This window comes from Vombatus ursinus, unplaced genomic scaffold (genome assembly GCF_900497805.2).
Source record: "Vombatus ursinus unplaced genomic scaffold, bare-nosed wombat genome assembly UNPS02015030.1, whole genome shotgun sequence".
In the NCBI taxonomy this organism is placed as follows: domain Eukaryota; kingdom Metazoa; phylum Chordata; class Mammalia; order Diprotodontia; family Vombatidae; genus Vombatus; species Vombatus ursinus.
In genome coordinates this window covers 1,512,751-1,535,920 of record NW_020954808.1, presented here as the reverse complement: position 1 = coordinate 1,535,920, position 23,170 = coordinate 1,512,751, and the positions used below count along the sequence as shown (strand labels likewise).

Here is a 23,170-nt window from a genome sequence, read left to right as displayed (position 1 = left end):
GGCCAGGCAATGGGGTTAAGTGACTTGCCCAGGGTCACATAGCTAGTAAGTGTCAAGTGTCTGAGGCCGAATTTGAACTCAGGTCCTTCTGACTCCAGAACTGGTGCTCTATCTACTGCACCACCTAGCTGCGCCCCTCCAATAACATTTTAAAAAAACAAGTTTACAGACCCCTAGGTTAAGAACATCTACTTTTAAGGGAATGTGAAAAAAAATGACAAAAGTGTGTTTTTGGTTTTTGAGCCCACATTCTCTCCACCACAGCCTAGCTTGTAAACCTTAAAAATGGAAATAATCTCCTTTTCAGAAGAGAAAAATGTGTTGGTGAATTAGTCAAAAAATACTCCTATCTCCAGACAACAATAAAGCTTAAACCAAATGTATTAGTGAACAGATGTGTAAAGGGGATTAAGTAGAAACCTGCCCCACTGTATCATTAAGAGGGCCCATTAACACAAACAGATGCTCTATTAGGAAAAGGGTCAGACTAATGGGCAATAAGGTAGCAGCTCCTATTTACTGTGCATCTAAATATCACAATTAGCGGCTTGACACTTTGGCTCTAGTAACCAGATCCTCTAAGGTTAACAATTCAAGGAATGCCACAAATGAACCAAACGTCTGCTTCAAGTTATTATTGAGGAAAGAAATCAATTACAGAGATTCTTCCTGCAAGTATAAAATGTCATGATCTTTGGTGCCACAAAAGAGAAACAAGAAAGTGTAGAAAGGCCTAAGTGAATAGATGGCCTGTTTGAAAGGATATGCTGAGAAATTTTAATATTGTGAAAAGTCAAGCTCAAAATTTCACTTCCTGTAAAACTTACAGCATCAAATTGTGTGAAGAAAGTCTCAGGCTTATCTTCTATATTCTCTGTGTCCACCTTCACATCCACCATGGGATTAAGATTCTGGGCCCGTTCCAAAGAGGCTTCTGCCCTGTTCCGGCCAGAAGATCCAGCAGTAGGAATCAAGAACTGAGCACTAGTGTCTTCAGGAGATACCTGGGAATAAATTTTAAAATTCTTAAACTTTTGCACAAAAGTCATCTCTAACAGAAGACAGTGTGACAGACTTTTGGATTTTCAAGGATAATCCACCCCTCCCACCCCTGCCCAACAAACACACCTATAAAACCTACATTCAAGAAACAGCAGCCAATTTTGTCCCCTGCTTCCTTTCCTCAACCTCCCAGGAGAGAAAAATTTCACTTGCTACTGTTCTTCCCATTCTGAGGTCAATAGCTCCCCCTTGTGTTAAGAAAAAAGCCATCGCTGTATCAAAATTCCCCAAACAAGATTGTCCATCAATAAGGCTTAGGGAGGCAAAGGTAGAATGTCCAGAAATTGGACAAAGCCTCTGCTCTGAAGCTCACGGTCTAGCTACAGAAAACTAACACCCTTGGGAACAATGAAAGAAGGTCTGCATACCAGTCAATCACAAGCATTGATTAAATGGGGCACTACAAGCTGGGACACACACAGCATATAAAAGACAAACACCACAAAGAAGGCTATTGACTATAGGTGCCACTGGACTCTGTGAAAAGAGGGACCTATAACGGGATGCGTCGATGACAGAAGATTTCCCAGGGCCAGTGAAGAAGGTGGCTTTTCAGTCGGTTTTGTCCGTAGTGTCAGAGTGCTGTGCAGTCTCCTCCCCCAGTGCATTAAGGCAGACAGGGTGAAGTGACTGACCCAGGGTCACCCAGCTGGTGCATGTGTGAGGCCAGATCTGCACTCGGGTCCTCCTCCTTTGAGCTGGTGCTGGAGGCAGAGAGGGCCTCAGGCAAGTCCAAGGGGGCCAGGAAACAGCCTGAACATTGGCTCAGGGACTGAGCCTTGTTTCCCTGGGCAGGGCAGAACAGGCCTCAATCTCTTCAACTGTAAAGCAAAATGTCCTCTGAGGCCCCTCACAGCTCTAAATATAGGATCTTCATAGATTTTTTTCCCCACACAAGAGAAATATTCCCAACACAAAACCCCCATAATCAGACACTGATCAAGACCTAAAACATGAGACAGCAAGCCATAACTGCTATCAAACTCTCCCAAGAGCCTGATATTTAAAAATAATTTAAAAAATGAAATATTTTGTAGGACTGCTCAACAGCCATCTTACCCTTACCTCAGTTTCTACACCATCCAAATAACTCCTTCCATAATCCCTGACAGGCCACGGCACGGCCTTAGCTCATTCTGCTGGCAGTGGGCATCCCCTCCCTCCAGGAATGTTATGTGAGTTGGATGGAGCACTGCCCATGCTGCAGCCTGCAGTAACAGAGGGATCCAGGAGCTCCTGACTTCTATAATGTATAAGGCTGTCTCTAAGTTGGAAACTGCAATCTCAGGATCAATGTTCCTGAGTCAACAAGCATTTATTGGGGGCAGCTAGGTGGCACTGTGGATAGAGCACCAGCCCTGGAGTCAGGAGAACCTGAGTTCAAATGCGACCTCAGACACTTGACACTTACTAGCTGTGTGACCCTGGGCAAGTCACTTAACCCCAACTGCCTAGCCAAAAAAAACAAAAAACAAACAAAAAAAAGGAGGCAGCTCCTGTTCCACATCTATTTGTAAAGAAAAGCATAATGTCTTTAAATCATTCTCTAAATAGAGATCATCTTTTTGCAGTGTTTAAAAACAATGCCTACTATTTGTGAGGTAGACAGCTAGGTGGTGCAGTGGATAGAGCGCCTGGCCCGGAGTCAAGAAGACTTGTCTTCCCGAGTTCAAATCTGTCCTCAGTCACCAACTGGCTACATGATCCTGGGCAAGTCACTTCACCCTGTTTGCCTCAGTTTCCTCATCTGTAAATGAGCTGGAGAAGGAAATGGCAAACCACTCCAGGATCTTTGCCAAGAAAACCCCAAATGGAGTCACAGAGCATCTACACAACTCAAATAACTGAACAACAACAATTTGAGAGACACTGTGCTGAGTGCTGGGGATAAAAAGAAAGATAAAATATAGATCCTGCTCCCCAAGAGCTTATAAATGAAAGAGTGAAACACGCAAACACCTATGGACAAACATTATATACAGAGGATAAACTGAAGACAATCCACAGAGGGAAGGCATTACACTAGCATTCAGGGGGAAAGTAAAGGTTTTGTGCAGAGCAGGGGAGTGTCATAATGAAAATCAGTTTCAGAAAAATAGGGAATTTACTTCTTTTCTCTTGTGACCAGTAGCTGGTCTGCCATGGAAGACACAGAATCATAGCTCCTAAGGTCTTGGATTACTTCAATCTACATTCAGCCTCCATCAGTTCTTTCTCTGGAGGTGGAGAGCATTTTTCATTATAAGTCCTTTGGAATTGTCTTGGATCACTGTATAGCAGAGAAGAACTAAGTCACTCACAGTTAATTATCATTACAATATTGCTGTTACAGCACACAATGCTCCCCTGGTTCTGCTCATTTCACTCTGCAACAGTTCATACATATCGTTCCAGGTTTTTCAGAAGCTATCTTGCTCATCTATTTTTTTATAGCATAGTAGTATTCCATCACAACCATATACAACTTGTTCAGCCACTAACCAAATGGTGGGCATCCCCTCAATTTCCAGGTCTTTTGTACATATGACTCCTTTTCTTTGTCTTTGCTCTCTTTGGGATAAAGACCTAGCAGTGGTATTGCTGGGTAAATGGTATGCACAGTTTTCTAGCCCTTTGGGCATAGTTCCAAATAGGTCCTCAGAATGGTAAGATCAGTTCACAACTCTACCAACAGTGCAACAGTGTCCCAATTTTTACACTATCCCCTCCAACATTTGTCATTTTCCTTTTCTGCCATACTAGCTAATCTGATACGTGTGAGGTGTTCTAATCTCATTTCTCTAATCAATAGTAATTTAGAGCATTTTTTTCATGTGATTATAGATAGCTTTGATTTCTTCTTCTGAAACTACCTGTTCATATCCTTTGAGCATCTGTCAACTGAATGACTCATTCTTATAAATCTGACTCAGTTCTCTACATATTTGAAAAAGCAAGCTTTATCAGAGGAACTTGTAAAATCCACCCCGCCCCCCACAGCTTCCTGCTTTTCTTCTAGTCTTGGTTGCATTGGTTTTGTTTGTACAAAAGTGTTTTAATTTGATATAATAAAAATTATCCATTTTATATTCCATGATCCTCTCTACCTCTTGTTTGGTCATAAATTCTTCCCTTATCCATAAATCTGACAGGTAAAATGGTCCTCTAATTTGCTTATAATATGATCTTCTACAGCTAAATGATGTACCCATTTTGACCTTATCTCATCATAAGTTGTGAGATATTGGCCTATACCTAGTTTCTGCCAAACTGCTTTCTAGTCACCCTGCGATTTTTGTCAAACAGTGATTTCTTGTCCCCAAATCTTGGATTTTGGGGTTTATCAAATACTAGATTACCTTGGTCATTCACTGCTACATATCATGTACCCAATCTACTCCACTGTTCCACCACCATATTTCTTAGCCAGTACTAGGTTGTTCTGATGATTACCATGTCATAATATAGTTTGAGATCTGGCTTTGGCCACCTCCTTCACTTTTTTTTCATTGATTCCCTTGATATTCTTGACCTTCTGTTCTTCCAGATGAATTGTTATGTTTTTTCACTGCTCAATTTCACTACAGTTCTGAAGTCAAAGAGCTACTCTTCCAATTCTCCAACCCTGCCCAATCCTTAGAAGCATCTCTGCCTTCACTTCAGTCAGTTAGTCAACAAGCATTTATTAAGCAGTTGCTACAGGCCAGGAATCAAATTAAAGTCAGCCATTTCAGTGGCCTGAACAGAAATGAAACATTTCTTCCCTTTCTGGAAGGATAGATTTACCTCTGGAATAAAGTCGACATCCCTCACAGTGAGTGCCCAGATGTCCAAGACAAGGCAATGGCAATCCAAGGAGATACTATCTGACTTAAGAAAGATGTGGACTAAAAATAATGGCTCACAGTGACACAAACTTTTCAAATTTCCAAAGGGCTACAAAACTATGCACACCCTTTGACACAGCAATACCACTGCTAGGTCTGTATCCCAAAGAGAGCAAAGAAAAGGGAAAAGGACCTATTTTGTACAAAAATATTTATAGCAGCTCTTTCTGTGGCAGCATAGAATTAGAAATTGAGAGGATGCCCATCAATTGAGGAATGGCTGAACAAGTTGTGGTATATGATTGTGATGGAATACTATTGTGCTATAAGAAATGATGAGCAGGATGGTTTCAGAAAATCTTGTTAAAACTTAAATGAACTCATGGGAAATGAAGTAAACAAAACCAGGGGAACACAGTATACAGTAACAGCAATATTGAATATTGTAATGATGACCAACTGTGAATGACTTAGCTATTCTGATCAAGACAATGATCCAGGACAATTCCAAAGAACCCGTGATGGAAAATGCTGTCTACCTCCAGAGAGAAAATTGATGGCCTCTGAGTGCAGACTAGAGCAGACTTTTCTACTTTATTTTTCTTGGGTTTTTTTTTTGGGGGGGGGTGCAACATAGCTAATATGGAAATATGTTTTGCATGATTTCACATACACCAATGATATCATAATGTTTGCCTTCTCAATGGTTGGGGAAAGGGCTGGAAGAAGGGAGGGAATAGGGAACTCAAAATTTTAAAAAATGAATATAAAGCATAATTATTTAAAAATAAAAAAACAAAATTGAGTGAAAGACTCCAATGAGGTATAGAGCACAAGGTCACCTGCACTGTGTGTAAGTGACAGAGCTACGGTCCAGTTTCGCTCTCATAACAGGACACAACCTCCCCCTCTGTCCCACCACTCACACTCACATACAGACTAGCATCCTGCTCCACTTGACCCATGAAATCTTGGCTGTGGTGAGACAGATGAGACTGATAAGCAGATTAATAAAAATGGAGTTTCACCTTCTGATGATCCATCATGGTCAGTCCTTTCACACCTGCCAAAATGAGATTCTTCGCCACTTCTGCCCCCAAACCTTTCATTCCAACAAGAAGCACCCGGGAGGCCCGCAACCTGTAATAGAGACACACCATCGATTATAGAAGGACTACGAGATGCTTTCACAAATTTCAGGAATGGCTGGCTGTTTTGGATTTTCAGAAAGAATCTCAGTTGGAAGGCCCTCCAGGAGTCATTAGGATGCTGAGATTCCATCCTAAAAAAGGCCCTCCAAAAGTCATCCAAAGTCTACCTTCCGGATTTTCTGGATGACAGATGAGGCTTTGTGAGCTGAAGAGACTTGTCCAAAGACTCCCAAGAGGTTCTAGTCCTCTTTCCATCATCTAGCATGGCCTCTCTGGATCTGAACAGGAGTGACTTCTATATCATCCTTAGCAAATCACACCATCCCAGTTTTAAAGCTGGAACCTCAAAGGTCACCTAGGCCAACCTCCTCATTTTAACAGTGGATGAAACTAAGGCCCAAACAATCCAAAAACACAACTTGGAGTTAACCTAGAAAAGTCACTCAACCATACACACTCTTTGACCCAGCTATTAGGCATGTATCTTCAAGGAAGTAAAAAACAAAAGGGAAAGTCTCATATTTACAAAAATTTTTACTGTAATATTTTTTGTAGTAACAACACTATGGAAGGAAAGTGGGTGTCTACCAACTGGGTAATGGTTGAACAAACTGACACATTGATATAATCAATTATTCAACAAGCAATTATTAAGTGCCTACACGGTATCTGATATATAAAGACAGAAGTAAAAGTTTCCACCCTTAAGGAACTTAAATTAGATAAGAGAAAATGACACTTACCCACATATAATAGATCACAGATAGGGACAGGGACCAGAGCTATGATTTCAGAGGTATAGAAAACTCCCTGTAACAAAGGCTGGCTTTGGTAGCTTCTAGTCTTAGAGAGTGGCCTGAGGCACTGAGATGCAGAGGCTGGCTTTTTGACAGAAACAATAATGAAGTATTAGCCTACAGATGTGGAGCCAAGAGAGCAGAGGGAGAGGAAGCAATGCAATGAACTTCTCTGCACAAGTTCTGCTTAACAGACTTAGAAAATGCACTCAACTGAATCTTGCTGGAGAAATTCAGAAAAAGTCACATTGAGTCCTTCATCCAAATCAGCTCAGCACAGGGAGACAGACAAGAAGACCTGCAGACACTGGTGACAAAGAAAGGCTATCCATCAGGGCAATAAGAGGTCTTAGACCCACACCTGGCACTGCAACAGGGACAGGTGCCAACTGGCAGCTTTGCTGCCCACTCACCAGTCCCAGGTTGTAGATCCAGAGCAGAGTAAGAAGGGGAGCTGCCCATCAGCAGTGGTGTTCCCAGGAAGGGAGGCAGGATATGGAGAAAGGAGGAAAGTTCTGAAGACAGAAGCCAGTAGCAGCAATGGTGAGGATCAGACCCACAGCAGAGCAAGGTCTCACTTCCAACATCTAGCCCCCAGGGCGGGAATCCCAGGCCAAAAGGAAGCCTACAATTCTGCCAATATGAGCCAGTAGAGTTTCCAGACAGCTGATATAGGCAAAATCCAGCAGCATCTACTCTTGCTCAGACCAAATCCAGGTCAGGAACTTGCAGAGCTCAGACCAGACCAGGGGCAGCAATCAGACTTTGCCCTAGATCAGACCACTTCAGGAACACTGAAAGCCTGCAAGTGTCCAGGCTGTCCCTGAGATCCTGGAATAACACAATACTCAATACTCCAAGAAAGCAGCAATAAGACCAGGACAGACCCTTCTTCCAGAGATGTGGCAGGGCCCAATCTTAACATCACGTCCTTGGAAGAACATAGAAAAAAGGACCCCCTCAAAAAATTATTATGGCGATTGGGACAGTCAAGACACAAACACAAAAGAAAGTGAGTCCAAAACTGCCACAAGTACTACTACCTCAGAGAAAACATAGCTTACAAGCTCAACTAAAATACCTGGAAGAGCTGATGCAAGAGTTTAAAAAAAAAAAGTAAAAAAAGGTTTTTATAAATAGAATGAGAGTGCTTAAGGAAAAAACTGGAAAATAAATGAGAGCTATGGGGAAAGAATTGGAAAGGGAATTAACAGCTTGGCACAAGAAGTATAAGGCCTGCCCAAGCAGCAAATTCTCTAAAAATTAGAATAGACCAAATAGAAACCAATGACTCAATGAGGCAACAAGAAATAGTAAAACAAAGTCAAAAGGCTGAAAAAAAAAATTAAAGAAAGAAAAGAAAATGTAAGGTATCTCATAGCAAAAACAAGTGACCCAGAAGAGGTAGTGGATCATAGGTGCAGATGAAGCATACTGGGTCCAAAAGGGTCAGCATGTTGATTGTTTTGCCTAACTTTTAGAAGGGAAGGATCATTGGGTACTAATAGAGAGAAGGAAAAGAGCATCAATAAAGCATTTTGAGAAAATTAAAAAATAAAGAAACCAAGGGCAAGAGAGGGTAAGGAAGTCACCAAAGTGGCAGAGCTGAGACCGAATGCAGGCCTCTGGCCCACACAGCCTTGAGCCTAGGCAGCATGCAGATTTATTGCCTCCAAAGACCTCTTTGATCCTATCACTGAAACATCCAAAAGCCTTCAACAGTGTGTGTGTGTGTGTGTGTGTGTGTGTGTGTGTGTGTGTTTGTGTGTGTGTGGTCCCTCTGCCTCCGAGACCCCCCTCCCACTCTCTTACAAGACAAAGTCTTACACCCCAGCCAGGTACTCAACACCCTCTGTCATCTACTTTCACTCAAAGCTCCCACTACTCCTCCACACAAGCACAATGATCTCAACGTTGGAAAGCTATCTCACCAAGCCAACTCTCATCTGAAAAACAGGATTCTACGTGCCCTTCCTCTGACTCCCTGCAAAGTTGCTTTCTAAAATCTAGGGCGCCATGTCACACTTCTCCTGGATTTCCCCTCCTCATTCTCTATAACAAACTCTAGGAGGGGGCAGTCACTTCCCCTCAAAGTCCTCATCATTTCCACTCCAGGACTCAGTTCTAGTCAAATAGTCTCTTCATGTGTGAGAAAGCTAGAAGGCCCGTTTAGTTGGACCACCAAGTTCATGAGAGGGAGAGGCTGGAAAGATAGGCTGGAGCCAAGTTATAAAGAACAGTCTGCTTCTGATCCAAGAATAGGGAACCACTGGAGTGTTGTGAGCAGGTTAAGTGACATGGTCAGATAGGTGCTTTAACAAAATACTTTGGCAACTATGTGGAAGATGACTGGAGGGGCTAAGACTTGAATCACGTCGGTGATTATAAATAGTCACAAACTGAGGCAAGGAGGGCCTGAACCAGAATGGAAGCCAAGTGAGTAGAGAAGAAGACAGGATGTGAGAGAGAGGGAGACTGAATCAGAACCAATAAGAGTTTGCAACTGACTAGACACATGGGGTAAGGGAGCATGAGGAACCACAGATGACTATGACATAAAGGAAAGGGGCTCAGTTGTACCAGATCTTAACCCGTATTACAAGTGGTAATCATCAACACAATCCGATACTGGCTGAGAAACAGAGTGGTAGACCAGTGCAATAGATTAGATACACAATATACAGCAGTAAATGACCATAGGAAATCTAGTGTTTGATAAACCTAAAGATCTAAGCTTTGGGGACAAGAACTCACTATCTCACAAAAATTGCTGGGAAAACTGGAAAGCAATTTGGCAGAAACTAGGTATAGACCAACATCACACACTGTATACCAAGATAAGCTCATGGGTACATTATGTAAACATATAAGGTGATATCATAAGCAAATCAGAGGAGCATGGAAAATTTTACCTGTCAGATCTACGGATAAAGGAAGAATTTATGACCAAATAAGAGATAGAGAATATTACAGGACGTAGAATGGATAATTTTTATTACATTAAATTTAGAAGTTTTTGCACAAATAAACCAATGCAGCGAAGATTAGAAGGAAAGTAGGTAACTGGGAAAAATTGTGAAGTTCAGAAAATGATCAAGAGTGGGAAGGAGGAGAAGGAAAAAGAGAGAATGAATTGTTTTGGACACACTTAACTTGGGATGTCTACAGAAGGGACATCCCGTTCAAAGTGTGCAGTGAGCAACTGGTGATGCTGGAAATCAGTAGGAACCTAGGAATAGGGAGCTGGACCTGGGAGTCTTCCTCATAAAGATGACAGAGCTGGGGGAGCTGGAGAAAGTATCAAAGGAAAAGAAATTAAGTGAGAAGAGGGTGCATAGCCAAGCCATGAGGGATGACTACAGTTAGGGAGCAGGACATGGAAGATGCTCCTGCCAGTCCAGCCAGACAGGTAAGAAGAATATAAAAGCAGAGCAGAGTCACCAAAATTCAGAAAGGACATAGTATCCAGATGGAGAGAGTGATCACCAGCAGTGTCAAAGCCTTCAGAGAGGCCAAGAAGGTGAAAGACTGAGAAAAAGCCACAAGCATTGTTAATTAAGAGGTCATTAGTGACTTTGGGGAGAGAACTTTCAATCCGGTGAAGAGTTAACAAACATTTGTTAAGCACCTACTAATGCCCAGAACCATGCTAGGGCTACGGATATGAAAACAGAAGGGCAGCCCTTGCCCTAGAAGAGCTTCCAATGTAATGGGAGAAAACAACCCACAAAAAGAAAGCTGGAGGGGGGAAGAGTTACCAGACCTGAGGACATGGTGGAGATGGAGGAGTGCAGCCAGGTGGGAGAGGTGCAGATAGATGCCTGAGTTCAGCTCTTAATGGAAATCTGGAATTCATGGTCCCACCCCCCAATCAGAGAGGGTGATGAGATGGCTGTACACCAAGGCTGATAGGATCTTACAGGATGATATTACCCCAATAACAATCTTCCTGGGGCCTGGGGAAGAAGTCAGTTAGAGAAGTCCCCAAGTAGTGCAGCCAGGAGAGAAATGATGAAATAAGAGCTTTCTGCAAACCAACACAGTGATTAGGTGCTGCAAAGATTGCTATTCCCATTTTAGAGATGAGGAAGTGGAGGCTCAGAAAGGTTAAGGGATGCATCCCTGGTCTTCTAACCTTGGCTGCTCCCCAATGAATATAGTACATTTCCTGCTACACTTCCAATTTGTTTAAAATCTCATATCCTTTGGATTTAGACTACAGAGATCTTATCTTGGGATAGCCTGACTAGGCCTTGGCTCAAGAACAGGCTACCTTTTCAAAGAAGGTTCAATGCAAGCTGCTAGTGGGTAGCTGGGTCACGTTTCCCCATGCCAAAGCAGACTGAAGCAATTTTTGTTTTCCTTCTTTATTTTTCTTGCCTTTTTTTTGGGGGGGGGGGGCAACATAGCTAATATGGAAATATGTTTTGCACAACTTCACATGTGTAATAGGTATTACCCTTCTCAATGGGGAGAGGAGCAAGGGAAGGAGAGAATTTGGAATTCAAAATAAAACAATGAATATTAAGATTTAGAAAAAAAAACACAATCTACTCAAGACGACACAGACTTTGGCCTTCCAGGCCAACCAAGTCCTTGGGCCCAAGTGTCCCTGAAGAACAGAGATCCTATTTCACCTGTACCAGACTGTCACTTGGGATACTGTTTTTACCATAAGATCCATTCTGCATTTCAATGTAGGCCATCAGAAATAGCTCCTTCACCCTCCCACCCTAGGAATCCTCCTAGGAGATGTTTGCCAGAATGATGGGTCAGGTGGGAGTAGGCAGCATCACCAGAACTTACTTTTCTCAACAGCCACATCTACATAAAACAATGTACACCTCTCTACTCCATTCCCTGGCAGCACAGAAATGAAAAGCAAAAGCAGTCAGCAATCCACAGCTTCTTTACAGCAGCACTTAAAAAGCACTTTAAGAGCTGCAGAACGCTTTACAAACTCTATGAACTTAACTGAGCCTTCACAATGACCCTGCAAAGTAGGTGCTACTAATATTATTATCATCTTCATTTTACAAATAAAGAAACTGAGGCAGTGAAAGGTTAAGTGACTGAGGCCAAATTGGAACTCGGGTCTTCCTGACTCCAAAACTACAGAGTTTTTAAACTTTTATCTTAATCACCTTTTCGTTTTTTACACTACATTCACTTCTGAATGCATCCCTCTGCCATCAACCTTGTAAACTTTTTTTTTTAAAGAGAAAATAACAACAGCAAAAGCAAGAAACACATTAATGCTGTCTGACCACATATACGGTATGCCCTGCCAATAGACCCCCTCCCGTCTGCAAACAAAGAAAGGAGTCCGTTCGTTCAACTCTTCCCAGAAGCCAGACCTGGCACTTACAATTACCAGAGTCGTCTAGGAGGTGCCCACTGATGATTAGAGAATGACAAGACATATTGTAGTGCACAAATGTAATGAAATATTACTGTCTGGTAAGAAACAACAAACATGAAGAAATCGAGAAAGCACAGGAAGATTTACATTAACTGATTAAGCAGAACCAGGAAAATAATATAAATAATCATAACAACAATATAAATATTTTTTAAAAAGGTAATTTTGTGTTAGAAAAGGTGAAAAATGTACCTCTCTCCTGTCTGTAGAGGTCTGGGGCAAGAAACACTGCCCGGAGGCAGAGCCAAGATGGTAGAATAAAAGACAGGCGCTCACCTAAGCTCTCCCAAATTCCCTTCCAAGCAACGTTAAAGTAACTCCTCAAAATGAATTCTGAAGCAAAAGAACCAACAAAAAGTCAGAGTAAAACAATTTTCCGGCCCAAGAAAACTTGGAAGGTCAGCAGGAAAGGTCTGTCGCTATGGTGACAGTAGAGCACAAGTCAGCCCGGGGGGGATGACTGAATTGACGGAGGCTTCCAGAGCTCTCAGTAGTACACAGATGGTAAGAGGGTCAGACAACTGTCAGAAGAAAATTATAAGGGACCCTTCACTGGCACAGGGTGCAGGACTCTGTTGCATTGCCTATATGTAGTTCTGAATCACAGTTCCAAAGTGGAAAAGCGTACCTGTGCTCTGCTTCACTTTCCCACCCTGTATGAGACCACTGCTTATAGATCACAGCACAGACTAGAAGTGCAGTGACCATACCTGTCCTTAGATCATATCACCTTGGAATAACTAAAAACTTACCACCCCCCAGAATTAGCTCTGAAAACAGCAGTACAAAAGACCTGAAGCCTGGGATAGTGCCCCCTCCACCCCAGGAACAGGGCCCAACTTTAACATAAAATTAAAAGGCAAGAAATAAAATGAGCAAACAACAAAAAAGAAACCTGACCATAGAAAGTTACTACGGTAACAGGAAAGATTCAGATGCAAACTCAGAAGAAAATAACAATTGCAAAACAATTACATGCAAAGCCTCAAAGAAAAATGTGATTTGGTCTCATGTCTAAAAAGAATTCCTGGAAGAGCTCAAAAAGGGTTTTCAAAATCAAGTAAAAGAAGTAGAGGAAAAATTGGAAAAAGACATGAGAGTGATGCAAGAAAATCATGGAGAGTCAACAGCTTGGTAAAGAAGGCACCAAAAAACCATCAAAGAAAATAATACCTTAAAAAATAGAATTTGTCAAACAAAAAAAGTACAAAAATTCACTGAAGAGAAGAACTCATGAAAGAGCAGAATTGTTCAGCTGTTTTGGTCATGTCTGATTCTTTGTGACTCCAAACAAAAAAGGGGAAAAAAGTGAATTAAAATGAGGGTAATAAAATTTTCACTAACCTATCTCAAAAAAAAAAAAAAAAAAAGAAAAAGGAAAGAAAGAAAGAATATGTCAGTTTGGTCAATCTGCTTTTTCCCTTTCTTTTTTTTGTATTCCTTCTTACAAAATTTTCTTACTTAGCTTTCTTACAAAGCACGGGTAAGGATAGCAGAATATATTTGGAAATATAATGGAATAGGATCTTTGTTTTTCAGGGACAGCTGGGCCTAAGGACTTGGTTGGCCTGGAAGGCTAGAGTCTGTGTTGCTCTTGAGCAGATTGTTGGTTTTTTTTAAATCTTAACATTCATTGTTTCATTTTGAATTCCAAATTCTCTCCTTCCCGTGCTCCCCTCCCCCTTTGAGAAGGGTAATACTTATTATACATGTGAAGTTGTACAAAACATATTTCCATATTAGCTATGTTGCCCCTCCAAAAAAAGGCAAGAAAAATAAATTTTCCATTTTTTTCCCAAATACATTTGGAAAAAATGGAAAAAAAAGATGAAAAAAAAATGTCCATAAAAAGTTGTCAGGATAATATCTCACATTTTCGGTTTCTACTGTCTTTACTATGCTTCTGTTCATACCAATCTGCCCCTGGTTCTCTGAACTGTTTATAATCACTGCTCCTCAAGGTGAAGGATTAGTCTACCACATTCATGGCCCACATTTTCTTTAGCCAGTTTCCAAATGATTAGCACTCACCTTATTCCCAATTCCTTCCTACTATATAAAGTGCTGTTATGAATATTCTGGTACATGGGATCTTTCTGCCTTTGACCTCCCTAAGGGATGTGCCTAGCAGTGGGCTCTCGAGATCAAATGGCATGGATATCCAATGCAAAGCTAAGCAAGGAAAACCAGAAGAACAATGTATATTACGACATTATTGTAAAGACAAATAACCTAGAAAGACTTTAGAATTCTAATCATAAAGAAACATGCAGTCCACCTCCTGAAAGAGATGGATGGACTCAGACCGCAAACTGAAAGGCATTTTTTGGGACACGTCCAATGCGGGAATTTGTTTCGACTATTCTATTTGTTACAACTACACGTTTGTTTGTACAGAGGCTTTGTTTTTCTTTCTTTCTAAATGAGGGGCAGGAATGGAGTGAGACAAGTTAGATTTTCATTGATTGAAAAATAAGCAATTTAATTTTTTTTTTTAAATCGTAGAGATGTCTGTCACCTTTTTAGCACAACTGCAAATTGCTTTCCAGAATGGTTGGGGGGGAAAAAACCTAGTAATCAGGGACTTCACAAAGCCAAAGACCTCTAGCAGTTTTTCTGTCATCTTAGCCCCTTTTTCCTTTCATATTCCTTCCAAATTGTTGTACTGACAGAAACTCAGTTCCTTGACAAGACACTGAATCCCTGGTCAGTGTCTCCAGTTCAGGGCACCCCTTCTCTCACGTGCCACCAGGCAATGGGCCAGAAAGAGAAGCAGACAAACTCCTTGATTATTCCTCACTACAACCTCAAGACTCTTCTCCTGCAACCAGTGCTCCATGACCTCTTCTCCTTTGAGGTTCATTCTACACCTTCCTATGAGGCAGCACAGCGCTGGGTAAAGACTGCTGGGCTTGGCTTCTAAGGACCTGGGTGCTAATTGAAGCTCTGGCTCTTATTATTAACTGTAGGCAAGTCACTGGAGCCTCATAAGCCTCATGAGGGACTTGTAATAGACGGCCTCTAAAGACCCTTCCAACTGTAAATCAGATTATCTGACCCTATCCATAGCATCACTACAATTATCTACTGTCCCTTGATGATTCCCTCGTTTCTCAAGGACAGGAGCACCTGGTTCATATAGTCCCTCCACCCCAATATTTGCCCTCTTATTTGAAGAATTAAATGTTTGATGTTCCCTCAAACACCCAACCCTCCCAGTTCAATCCTCTAAAGTCTTATGCTGCTGAATGAATGCTTCTGGACAAAGTCAAGCCAACAAGCATTTATTACACACCTATAACGCGCCAGGCACTGTTCTAAGTATACAAAGCTCCCTGGCCTCAGGGAGCTCCCAATCTAATAATGGGAAGACAATATGCAAATATCCACGTATATGTGTATATACACACACACACAAACATATAAATGCTAAGTTGGAGAGGAACTCAAAAGGAAGACACTAACACTAGAGAGGACCCAGAAAAGCTTCCTGCAGAAGGTAAGATTTTACAAAGCCAGAAGACAAAGAGAAAACATTTCAGGAATGGGGAACATCCAGTACACATGTACAGAATTGGGAGATGGACTGTCTTGAGGGAGGACTAGAAGGAAGCCAGAGTGATGGGGCTGTTGGGTACATGGAAGAGAGGAAGGTGTAAGACAGAAAGGTAGGAAGGGGTCACATAATGAATTTAAAAGCCAAACAGGATTTTACATTTGATCCTGGAGGCAAAAGGAAGCAAGTGGAGCTTACTGAATAGGGGAATCATTTGGTCAGACCTACACTTTAGGAAGATCACTTCAATAGCAAAGCAGAAGAGGGACTGGAGTGAGGGGAGACTTAAGGCCAAGCAGAAGGCTGTTGCAACAGTCTCAATGTGAGGAGGTGAGGGCCTGTACCAGGGTAGCTGCAGTGTCAGAGAGTTGGATGTATATATGAGAGGTTAAGTTAGAATCTACAGGGCTGGGCAAATGACTGGATATTGGGGGTGGGGGGAGGGGTTAGAAAGAGTAATAAGTTACGGAAAGTTATCCTCTGTGGGAAATTGTGTTTACTATCATTTTTTCTTTCTACAACCATAGCTGAGTCTTATTACTCTACCCACCTACTGTCTTCAACATTTTCCCCTGCTCTCAAATCTCCTCTTTGCCCTACCACCCCAAATGCCATGGGGCTTCTCTTGTGGCCCCAAAGATAGCTCAAACTCCTGAAATAACTAGGCCCTTCCCTGTGATCAATGCCTATCACAATGTATTGCACATAATAGGCCGCTTTAAAGAGTCTGTCCGGGAACATATGCCTAGAATAGGAACCTGGAGACCTGGTTTCTAATCCTCACTTTGCCACTGAATAATTTGCATCATGAACTTAGACAAAACTGGGCCTTTGGTTTCTCATCAAATAATGAGAATAATAACATGCTACCTACTTCATATATTATGCAAATGAAATCACAGGTCCAGTAACCAACATGCAGCAGATTATTACTGGGAGACCCTACTCCTCTCCGACCCAAAGACTACCTCTTAGTTCCCAATCGGTAGATTCCAGACCACCCTACAAACTCCCTCCTATTCTCTTTTCTCTTTCAGGAGGAGCCCAAATGCCTCCTTACTCCCCTTCATTTTAACACTCCATCCAAGCTCAGTTGGCCCCTTCCAGAATAAGCCCAGACTGGGTCTGCTTGGGGTACTCAACCCTTCCCATCTCAGTCAGCTGCCTTTCCGCTCTGGAGGTCTGCAGCGGGGGAGCCTTTCTTTATAGAGGGCTGGGATCTGGACTTTCTACAAAACTCCATTTTTCTGTCTTGCAGCTTTGCTTGGACTCCCTTTGACTCCCCTCCCCTTTTCAATTCCCTTTTTCAGACTGTCTCTCACCACCCCCACCCCCCTTATATTGTAAGCTCCAAGAGGGCAAGGGCTATCTTTTTCTTATTCGTATTCCTAACTTAGGCCAGTTCAGGTTCTTTTGCGTTTTTCAGTCTCAAGAGACTCTCCGTGACCCCATGTGGGTTTTCTTGGCAGAAATACCAGAGTGGTTTTGCCATTTCCTTCTCCAGCTCATTTTACAGATGAGGAAACTAAGGCAAACAGGATTAAGTGACTTGCCCAGGGTGACATGGCAAATAAGTGTCTGAAGCTGGATTTGAAAGGCTTTCTGAATCCAAGCTGGGCACTCTATCCACTGTGCAACCTAGACCAGGTGTGGGGAACCTGTGGCCTCAAGGCCACAGGTGGCCTTCTAGGTTCTTGGGTATGGGGTCCTTGGGTTCAGCCTTTTGACTAAGTCCAAGTTTGTTTTATTTTTTCCTTTAGGCAATTGGGGTTAAGTGATTTGCCCAGGGTCTCACAGCTAGTAGTGTCAAGTTTTTGGTCTGAGGCCGGATTTGAACTCAGGTTCTCCTGACTTCAGGGCCGGTGCTCTATCCACTGCGCCACCTAGTTACCCCTGAGTCCAAGTTTTACAAAACAAAGCCTTTTATTAAAGGGATTTGTTTTGTAAAGTTTGGATTCAGTCAAAGGGTCACACTTGAGGATCTAGAGGGGCACATGTGGCCTCCAGGCCCCAGGTACCCCACCTCTAAACTAGAGGCTTTCTAAATTTTTAGTGAATTACCTTTCCAACCTCCAAAAGCTCCTATCCACGAAATCGGTGATTGGGGTTTAAAAGTGATTTCAGGGACAATAGTGACCAGAAGGGGAAAGGTGCCCCTCCCCCTCCCTTTTTCCAAGTCCCAAGTTCTCCAAAACTTATTGCCATGGGGGACAAATGAGTCCTATCAGCGTGAACTTGAACCCAGGGCTCTCAGGCTCATTGTGTAGTCCTCAGTTCACAAGGCACACGTGGCTGCCTCATCCCTGAGGTTAATGCCCCCTTCAATACCCCCTCCTTTCTTCCCTCAAATTACATGGCTGCTCTGCACCAGCACACATTAAGCACCAACACTTATGCTGTACCAGACCTGGAGCTGAGAGCACAAAGACAAAAGGGAGCCTGCCCTCGATGAGTTTACAATCTAGAGCGAGAGGTCACGTGGGAGGAAGGGAGCCATTATCTTCAGAATGAGCAGCAGGGCCCCCGCCTCCGCCCAGGCCCCGCCCCCTGGCCCCGCCTCTTCTGGGGCCCCTCCCCCACGACGCGACAAGACGCGCCTCCCCTCCTCCCTCCTCCTCCTCTGCCGCCGCCGCCGGCCGCCCCTCACCGTTTCTGTGCCTCCAGCCCCCACAGGCGGATCTGCCGGTCGTACTGAGCCGCCTCCTCCTCGCTGATGGTGCCCACTTCCTCCTTCTCCACCATGGTGCCGCCGGGCTCCGCTCTTCACGCTGCCTCCCTCTTTCTCCTCAGGCCGTCTAACCGGCCAGCTCCTTCCCCGCGCGCCGGCTCGCGACCTAACCGCCAATCGCCAACCTCTTCGGACCCCTCCCCCCAGCCGCGCGCTCTGGGCGACGTGTGCGCAGGCGCCAGCTTCTGCGCCTGCGCAGAACCGCGCCCCTCCCCTTGGCCGGCAAGCACGTGCGTGCCAGTAGCACGTGACCCGCCCCGGGCGCTCACATTCCTCCCTTTTCCCCGTGACACCGCCTTCCTCCCTTTCCACTTCTTTTTACAACCGGGCCCCTCCCCACTTTTCTGACTTTCTTATCCGATTAATTATTCTCCTCTTCACGCTATGACTCGGCCGAGCCACGCTGGCTTCCTTAGGGCTGTTGTACACACGGCACTTCCACCTCATCTCCCTCCTCTGTGCCTTTGCACTGGCGGCCCGCCGTGCCTGCAGCGCCCTCGATGGTCACCCCAATTGCTTGGGAGCCCTGCTTTCATCCATGACTCAGCTCAAGCGCTCTGTCCCGAAAGTCATAGACTTAGATCATAGATTTGGACCTGGGAGTATCCTTAGAGGCCCCTGAATCCAACCTCCTTCCCTTTTCACAGACGCAGCTACTGAGGCACAGAGTGCCTTGGGCAGGGTCACACAACTATAGAGTCCTGGTCTTCTTGACTCCAAGTGCAAGGCTGTAGAAATGACACCGGCTTCCCTAGTGTCACTGCCCTTTGACCCAGCGATACTGCTACCAAGGATGTATACCCCCAAAGAGATCAAATCAAGCCAGCGTTTATTAGGCACTTATTGTATGCCAGGCGCTGTACTAAGGGCTGGGGATACACAGACCAAACCAAAAGTCTCTTGAGGAGGAGCTTAGGAAGACAGAGGAAAAGGACCTATGTGCACAAAAATATCATTGCAAGAATTTTCAATGTCCTTGCTAGCTTTCTGTTGTTGATTCGTGTCTGACACTCTGTGACCCCATTTGGGGTTTTCTTGACAAAGATACTAGACTGGTTTGCCATTTCCTTCACCAGCTCATTTTACAGTTTAGAAAACTGAGGCATATGGGGTTAAGGGACTTGCCCAAGGTCACACAGCTAATCAGCTAGTAAGTGTCTCAGGCCATATTTGAACTCAGATATTCCTGACACCAGGCTTGGAGCTCTATCCCCTGTGCCACCTAGCTGCCCCAACAGCCCTTTACTCACAATTTATTCTATAGAATCATAGATTTAGAGCTGGAAGGGACCTTTGAGGTCATGGAACTCAACCCCATTTTACAAATGAGGAAACTGAGGCATAGAGAGGTAAATGACTTGCCCAAAATCATATGGATAGTAAATAGCAGAATCAGGATTTGAAACTAGGTTTCAATAAACACGTAGTAAGTGCCTTTTAAGCACAAGGCATAGGGATACAACATCTATTATTCTCCGTAATTAGAAGGAGACACGCATGCGTAAATATCTGTATAAGAGCAGAGAAGGGCTGATTAACTGGGTGTAATCACCACACCCCACTTAAAGTAAGTGACAAAATGCCCTGGTACCTTAACCACGTGAAATCAATCCATCTTATTCATAGGTTTGAGTTTCAATCTATGTCAGTCATAGACTTTAAGTGGGAAAAATCCTCAGAAGTGCAATGACATTGCCATAGAATCATGTCCAGAAAGGCTGAGGAAATTTCATTGTCTATGAAATATCCATGGAGTGGAACCCTGGAATCATTCCAGTAACTGGCAACCCTGAGAGGCTGAGGTAATCTCCTGCCCCCCAACCTCACCTCTTCATCTTCAAAGAAATCCAAAGAAGGTTGGACTTCCCATCTTCCAAGCAATGCCTTCCTTCCTGGCATCCTGGAACCAGCTGGCAGCAGTGTCTGTGCTGGGACCCGAGGTGATTCACAGCTCCACAGGGAACGCAGCAGAAAAGCTACTCTGGGCCCAAGAGGCCTTGCCTGAGGGACTCACAAGTGGGGAAAAAAAAAATTTCTACCAACTGAGAGCTGAGTTACCCTCTTGCCACCTGCGATCCCTAAGCTTGAGCCCGCTTTCCCGAGGGCTCTCTATATATTTGTGGGTGAGTGTGTCCTGGGAAGATATTTTATACCCGCTGTTCTGACTGTACCATCTTAGTCAATTCTCCTTTCTAAGAATTGCTTAAATCTGGCTCACAGCTGATAGTCCTGTTGTGTACATAGGAAAGGGAGCTAGCTTAATCAATTAACATTTAGTACGGCTTGTACTACTTGTCAGACACTGTACTAAGGCTGGGAATATGAAAAGAGGCAAAAAACCAGTCCCTGCCTTTAAGGAGCTCACAACCTGATGCATACCAGTAGGGGCTCATGGGCTGGAGCGCTAGAAAAGATACCACCCAACCCTTCAGGGGCACACCTAGAGCCATGAAGGGATGCACTGACTGTGTCCGAAAAAGGCTATCTAATCTTCCACTGAGTCCATCAACCCTTGGTCAAGAGGTGGGTAGCACATTTCCTCTTCCTGAAGTACAGGTCTGACCACGTCACTCCCCTGTGCAGTAAATCCTCTTGCCTGCAGGAGCAAATATAAGATCCTCTGATTTTTGGTTTAGCTGCTACTAAGGGAAGGAGAGGAGGTACCTAGGAGGACCGTTGGGATCACTCTCTCGTTTCTTCTGACTTTGTCTTAAGACGCTCTTCTAGTGACTAAAAGAGTTGTCTAGGATTTTTTTTTTTTGTGCCAAATACATTCTAGAACATTTGCTGAGGATGAAAAAAACAAAAACAAAATTAAGGGGCAGCTAGGTGGTACAGTGGATAGAGTACCAGCTCTGGAGTCAGGAAGACTTGAGTTCAAATCCAGCTTCAGACACTTACTAGCTGTGTGACCCTGGGCAAGTCACTTAACCCTGTTTGCCTCCAAAAAAAAAAAAAGAATTGGTAATAATTGGTATCTCTACTTCCTTTCCTTTCCCATCCTTAACTTTTTCCTCTCTGACTGTATCATTCAACTACAACTGTTCACTTCAAAGTTGCCAATAATATCTTAACGGTCAAAACCAAGGCTTTACTTTGTTTTTTTCAGTGCTCATCCTTCACCTCTCTGTGACCTTCCACTTCCTTGATTATCTCATTTTCCTAGATACTAGCTTCTCTCTAGGTTTCACCTTCGGTTTTCCTCTCCTTGGGTCCTTCCCTAACACTGAAGTCACCGAAGGCTCTGATGTGGGCCCTTTTATCTTCTCCCATCATACGATTCACTTGGTGATTTCTTCAGTTCCCATGGATTCAATTGTCATTTATTTCTCTGCTGATGATTCTGTGTCCAGCCCTAAACTCTCTCCTGACTTCCAGTCTCATGTCTCCAGCTGCCATCTCAAATTGGATGTCCTACATAGACTTCTTAAACTGAACACGTTTAAAACTGAACCCATTCACATGGAAATCTATCTTACCCTATAGGAAAATAAGAGGGGAAGGGGACAAGAGAACAGGAGGTTGATAGAGGAGAGGGCAGACTGGGGGAGGGGTAACCAAAAGCAAACACTTCTGAGGGGGGACAGGGTCAAAAGAGAGAATAGAATAAATGGGGGGGTGGGATAGGATGAAGGAAAATATACTTAGTTTTTCACAACAGGACTGCTATGGAAGTATTTCACATGACTACACATCTATAACCTGTATTGAGATGCTTGCCTTTTCAATGAGGGTGGGTGGGGAGGGAGGAAGGGAGAAAATTTGTAACCCAAAGTTTTAAAAACACATGTTAAAATTAAAAAAAAAAACTGAACCCATTCTCTCCTCAGCTCCCACCTACTCCCAAAGCTTCCTTTCCTCCTATCCTCTCTGTTACTGTCAGGGCAACCACCGTGGTCTCAGTCACCTAGGCTTGAAGCCTAGGTGTCACCTTTGACTCTACACCCTCTCTCCAACCCTGTCCTATCTCTCATAGTCAATCAGTTGCCAAGTTCACTTGATTCTACCTTCACAACATCTTTCCCGTAGTCCTCCTTCTCTCCTCTGACACTGCCACTATCCTGGTACAGGACCCCATGGCCTCCTGCTTGGACAACCAGGCTGTTGGCTGGTCTCCCAACCTCATCTCTCCCTACTCGATTCCACCCTCCACTTAACTGTGAAAGTGATCGTCCCAAAGCTCATCTCTGACCATATTTCTCCCCTATTTAATGAACTCCATTGGCTCCATATTGCTTCAGGATTAAATATAAATCCCCTGTTTTGTATTCAAAGTCCACTGACATTGCCTCCTTGCTGTTCCTTGAGTTAAAACTCTATCTCCTAACTCAGAGCATTTTCGTTGACTAGCCGCCATGCCTGGAATACTCTCCCTCCTCATCTGTCTCCTGGCCTTTCTGTCTTCCATTAAGTCTCGATGGGAAATTCGACTTTCTACAAAAATGTTTCTAGATCCCCCTTAATATTATCCCCTTCTCTCTGTTGACTATCGTCAGTTTAGCCTGTATTTGTCTTGCTTGTACATAGTTGCTTATGTGTCTGAATCCCCTATTACATTATGAGCTCTTGAGAGGAGGGGCGTTTTTTGTTTATATCTCCTCTCTAAGTACAGGGCTTGCCACTGTCAACAGCAAATCACAACTTCACT

At 43.6% G+C, this 23,170-nt stretch overlaps 1 protein-coding gene across 1 annotated transcript in view; it reads right to left on the bottom strand.

Annotated features, from left to right (window-relative positions):
- Window positions 1–18,648, bottom strand: part of SAE1 (SUMO1 activating enzyme subunit 1) — a 56,799-nt gene extending 38,151 nt beyond the window's left edge. The window contains exons 1-3 of the mRNA XM_027846010.1: window positions 18,442–18,648; window positions 5,897–6,008; window positions 828–1,004 (exon numbers count right to left, since the gene is read on the bottom strand). Of these exons, the coding sequence (XP_027701811.1) occupies window positions 828–1,004; window positions 5,897–6,008; window positions 18,442–18,536 (384 nt within the window). The 5' untranslated portion in view covers window positions 18,537–18,648. The remainder of the gene's footprint in view (window positions 1–827; window positions 1,005–5,896; window positions 6,009–18,441) is intronic.
- Between the last annotated feature and the right edge of the window lie 4,522 nt (window positions 18,649–23,170).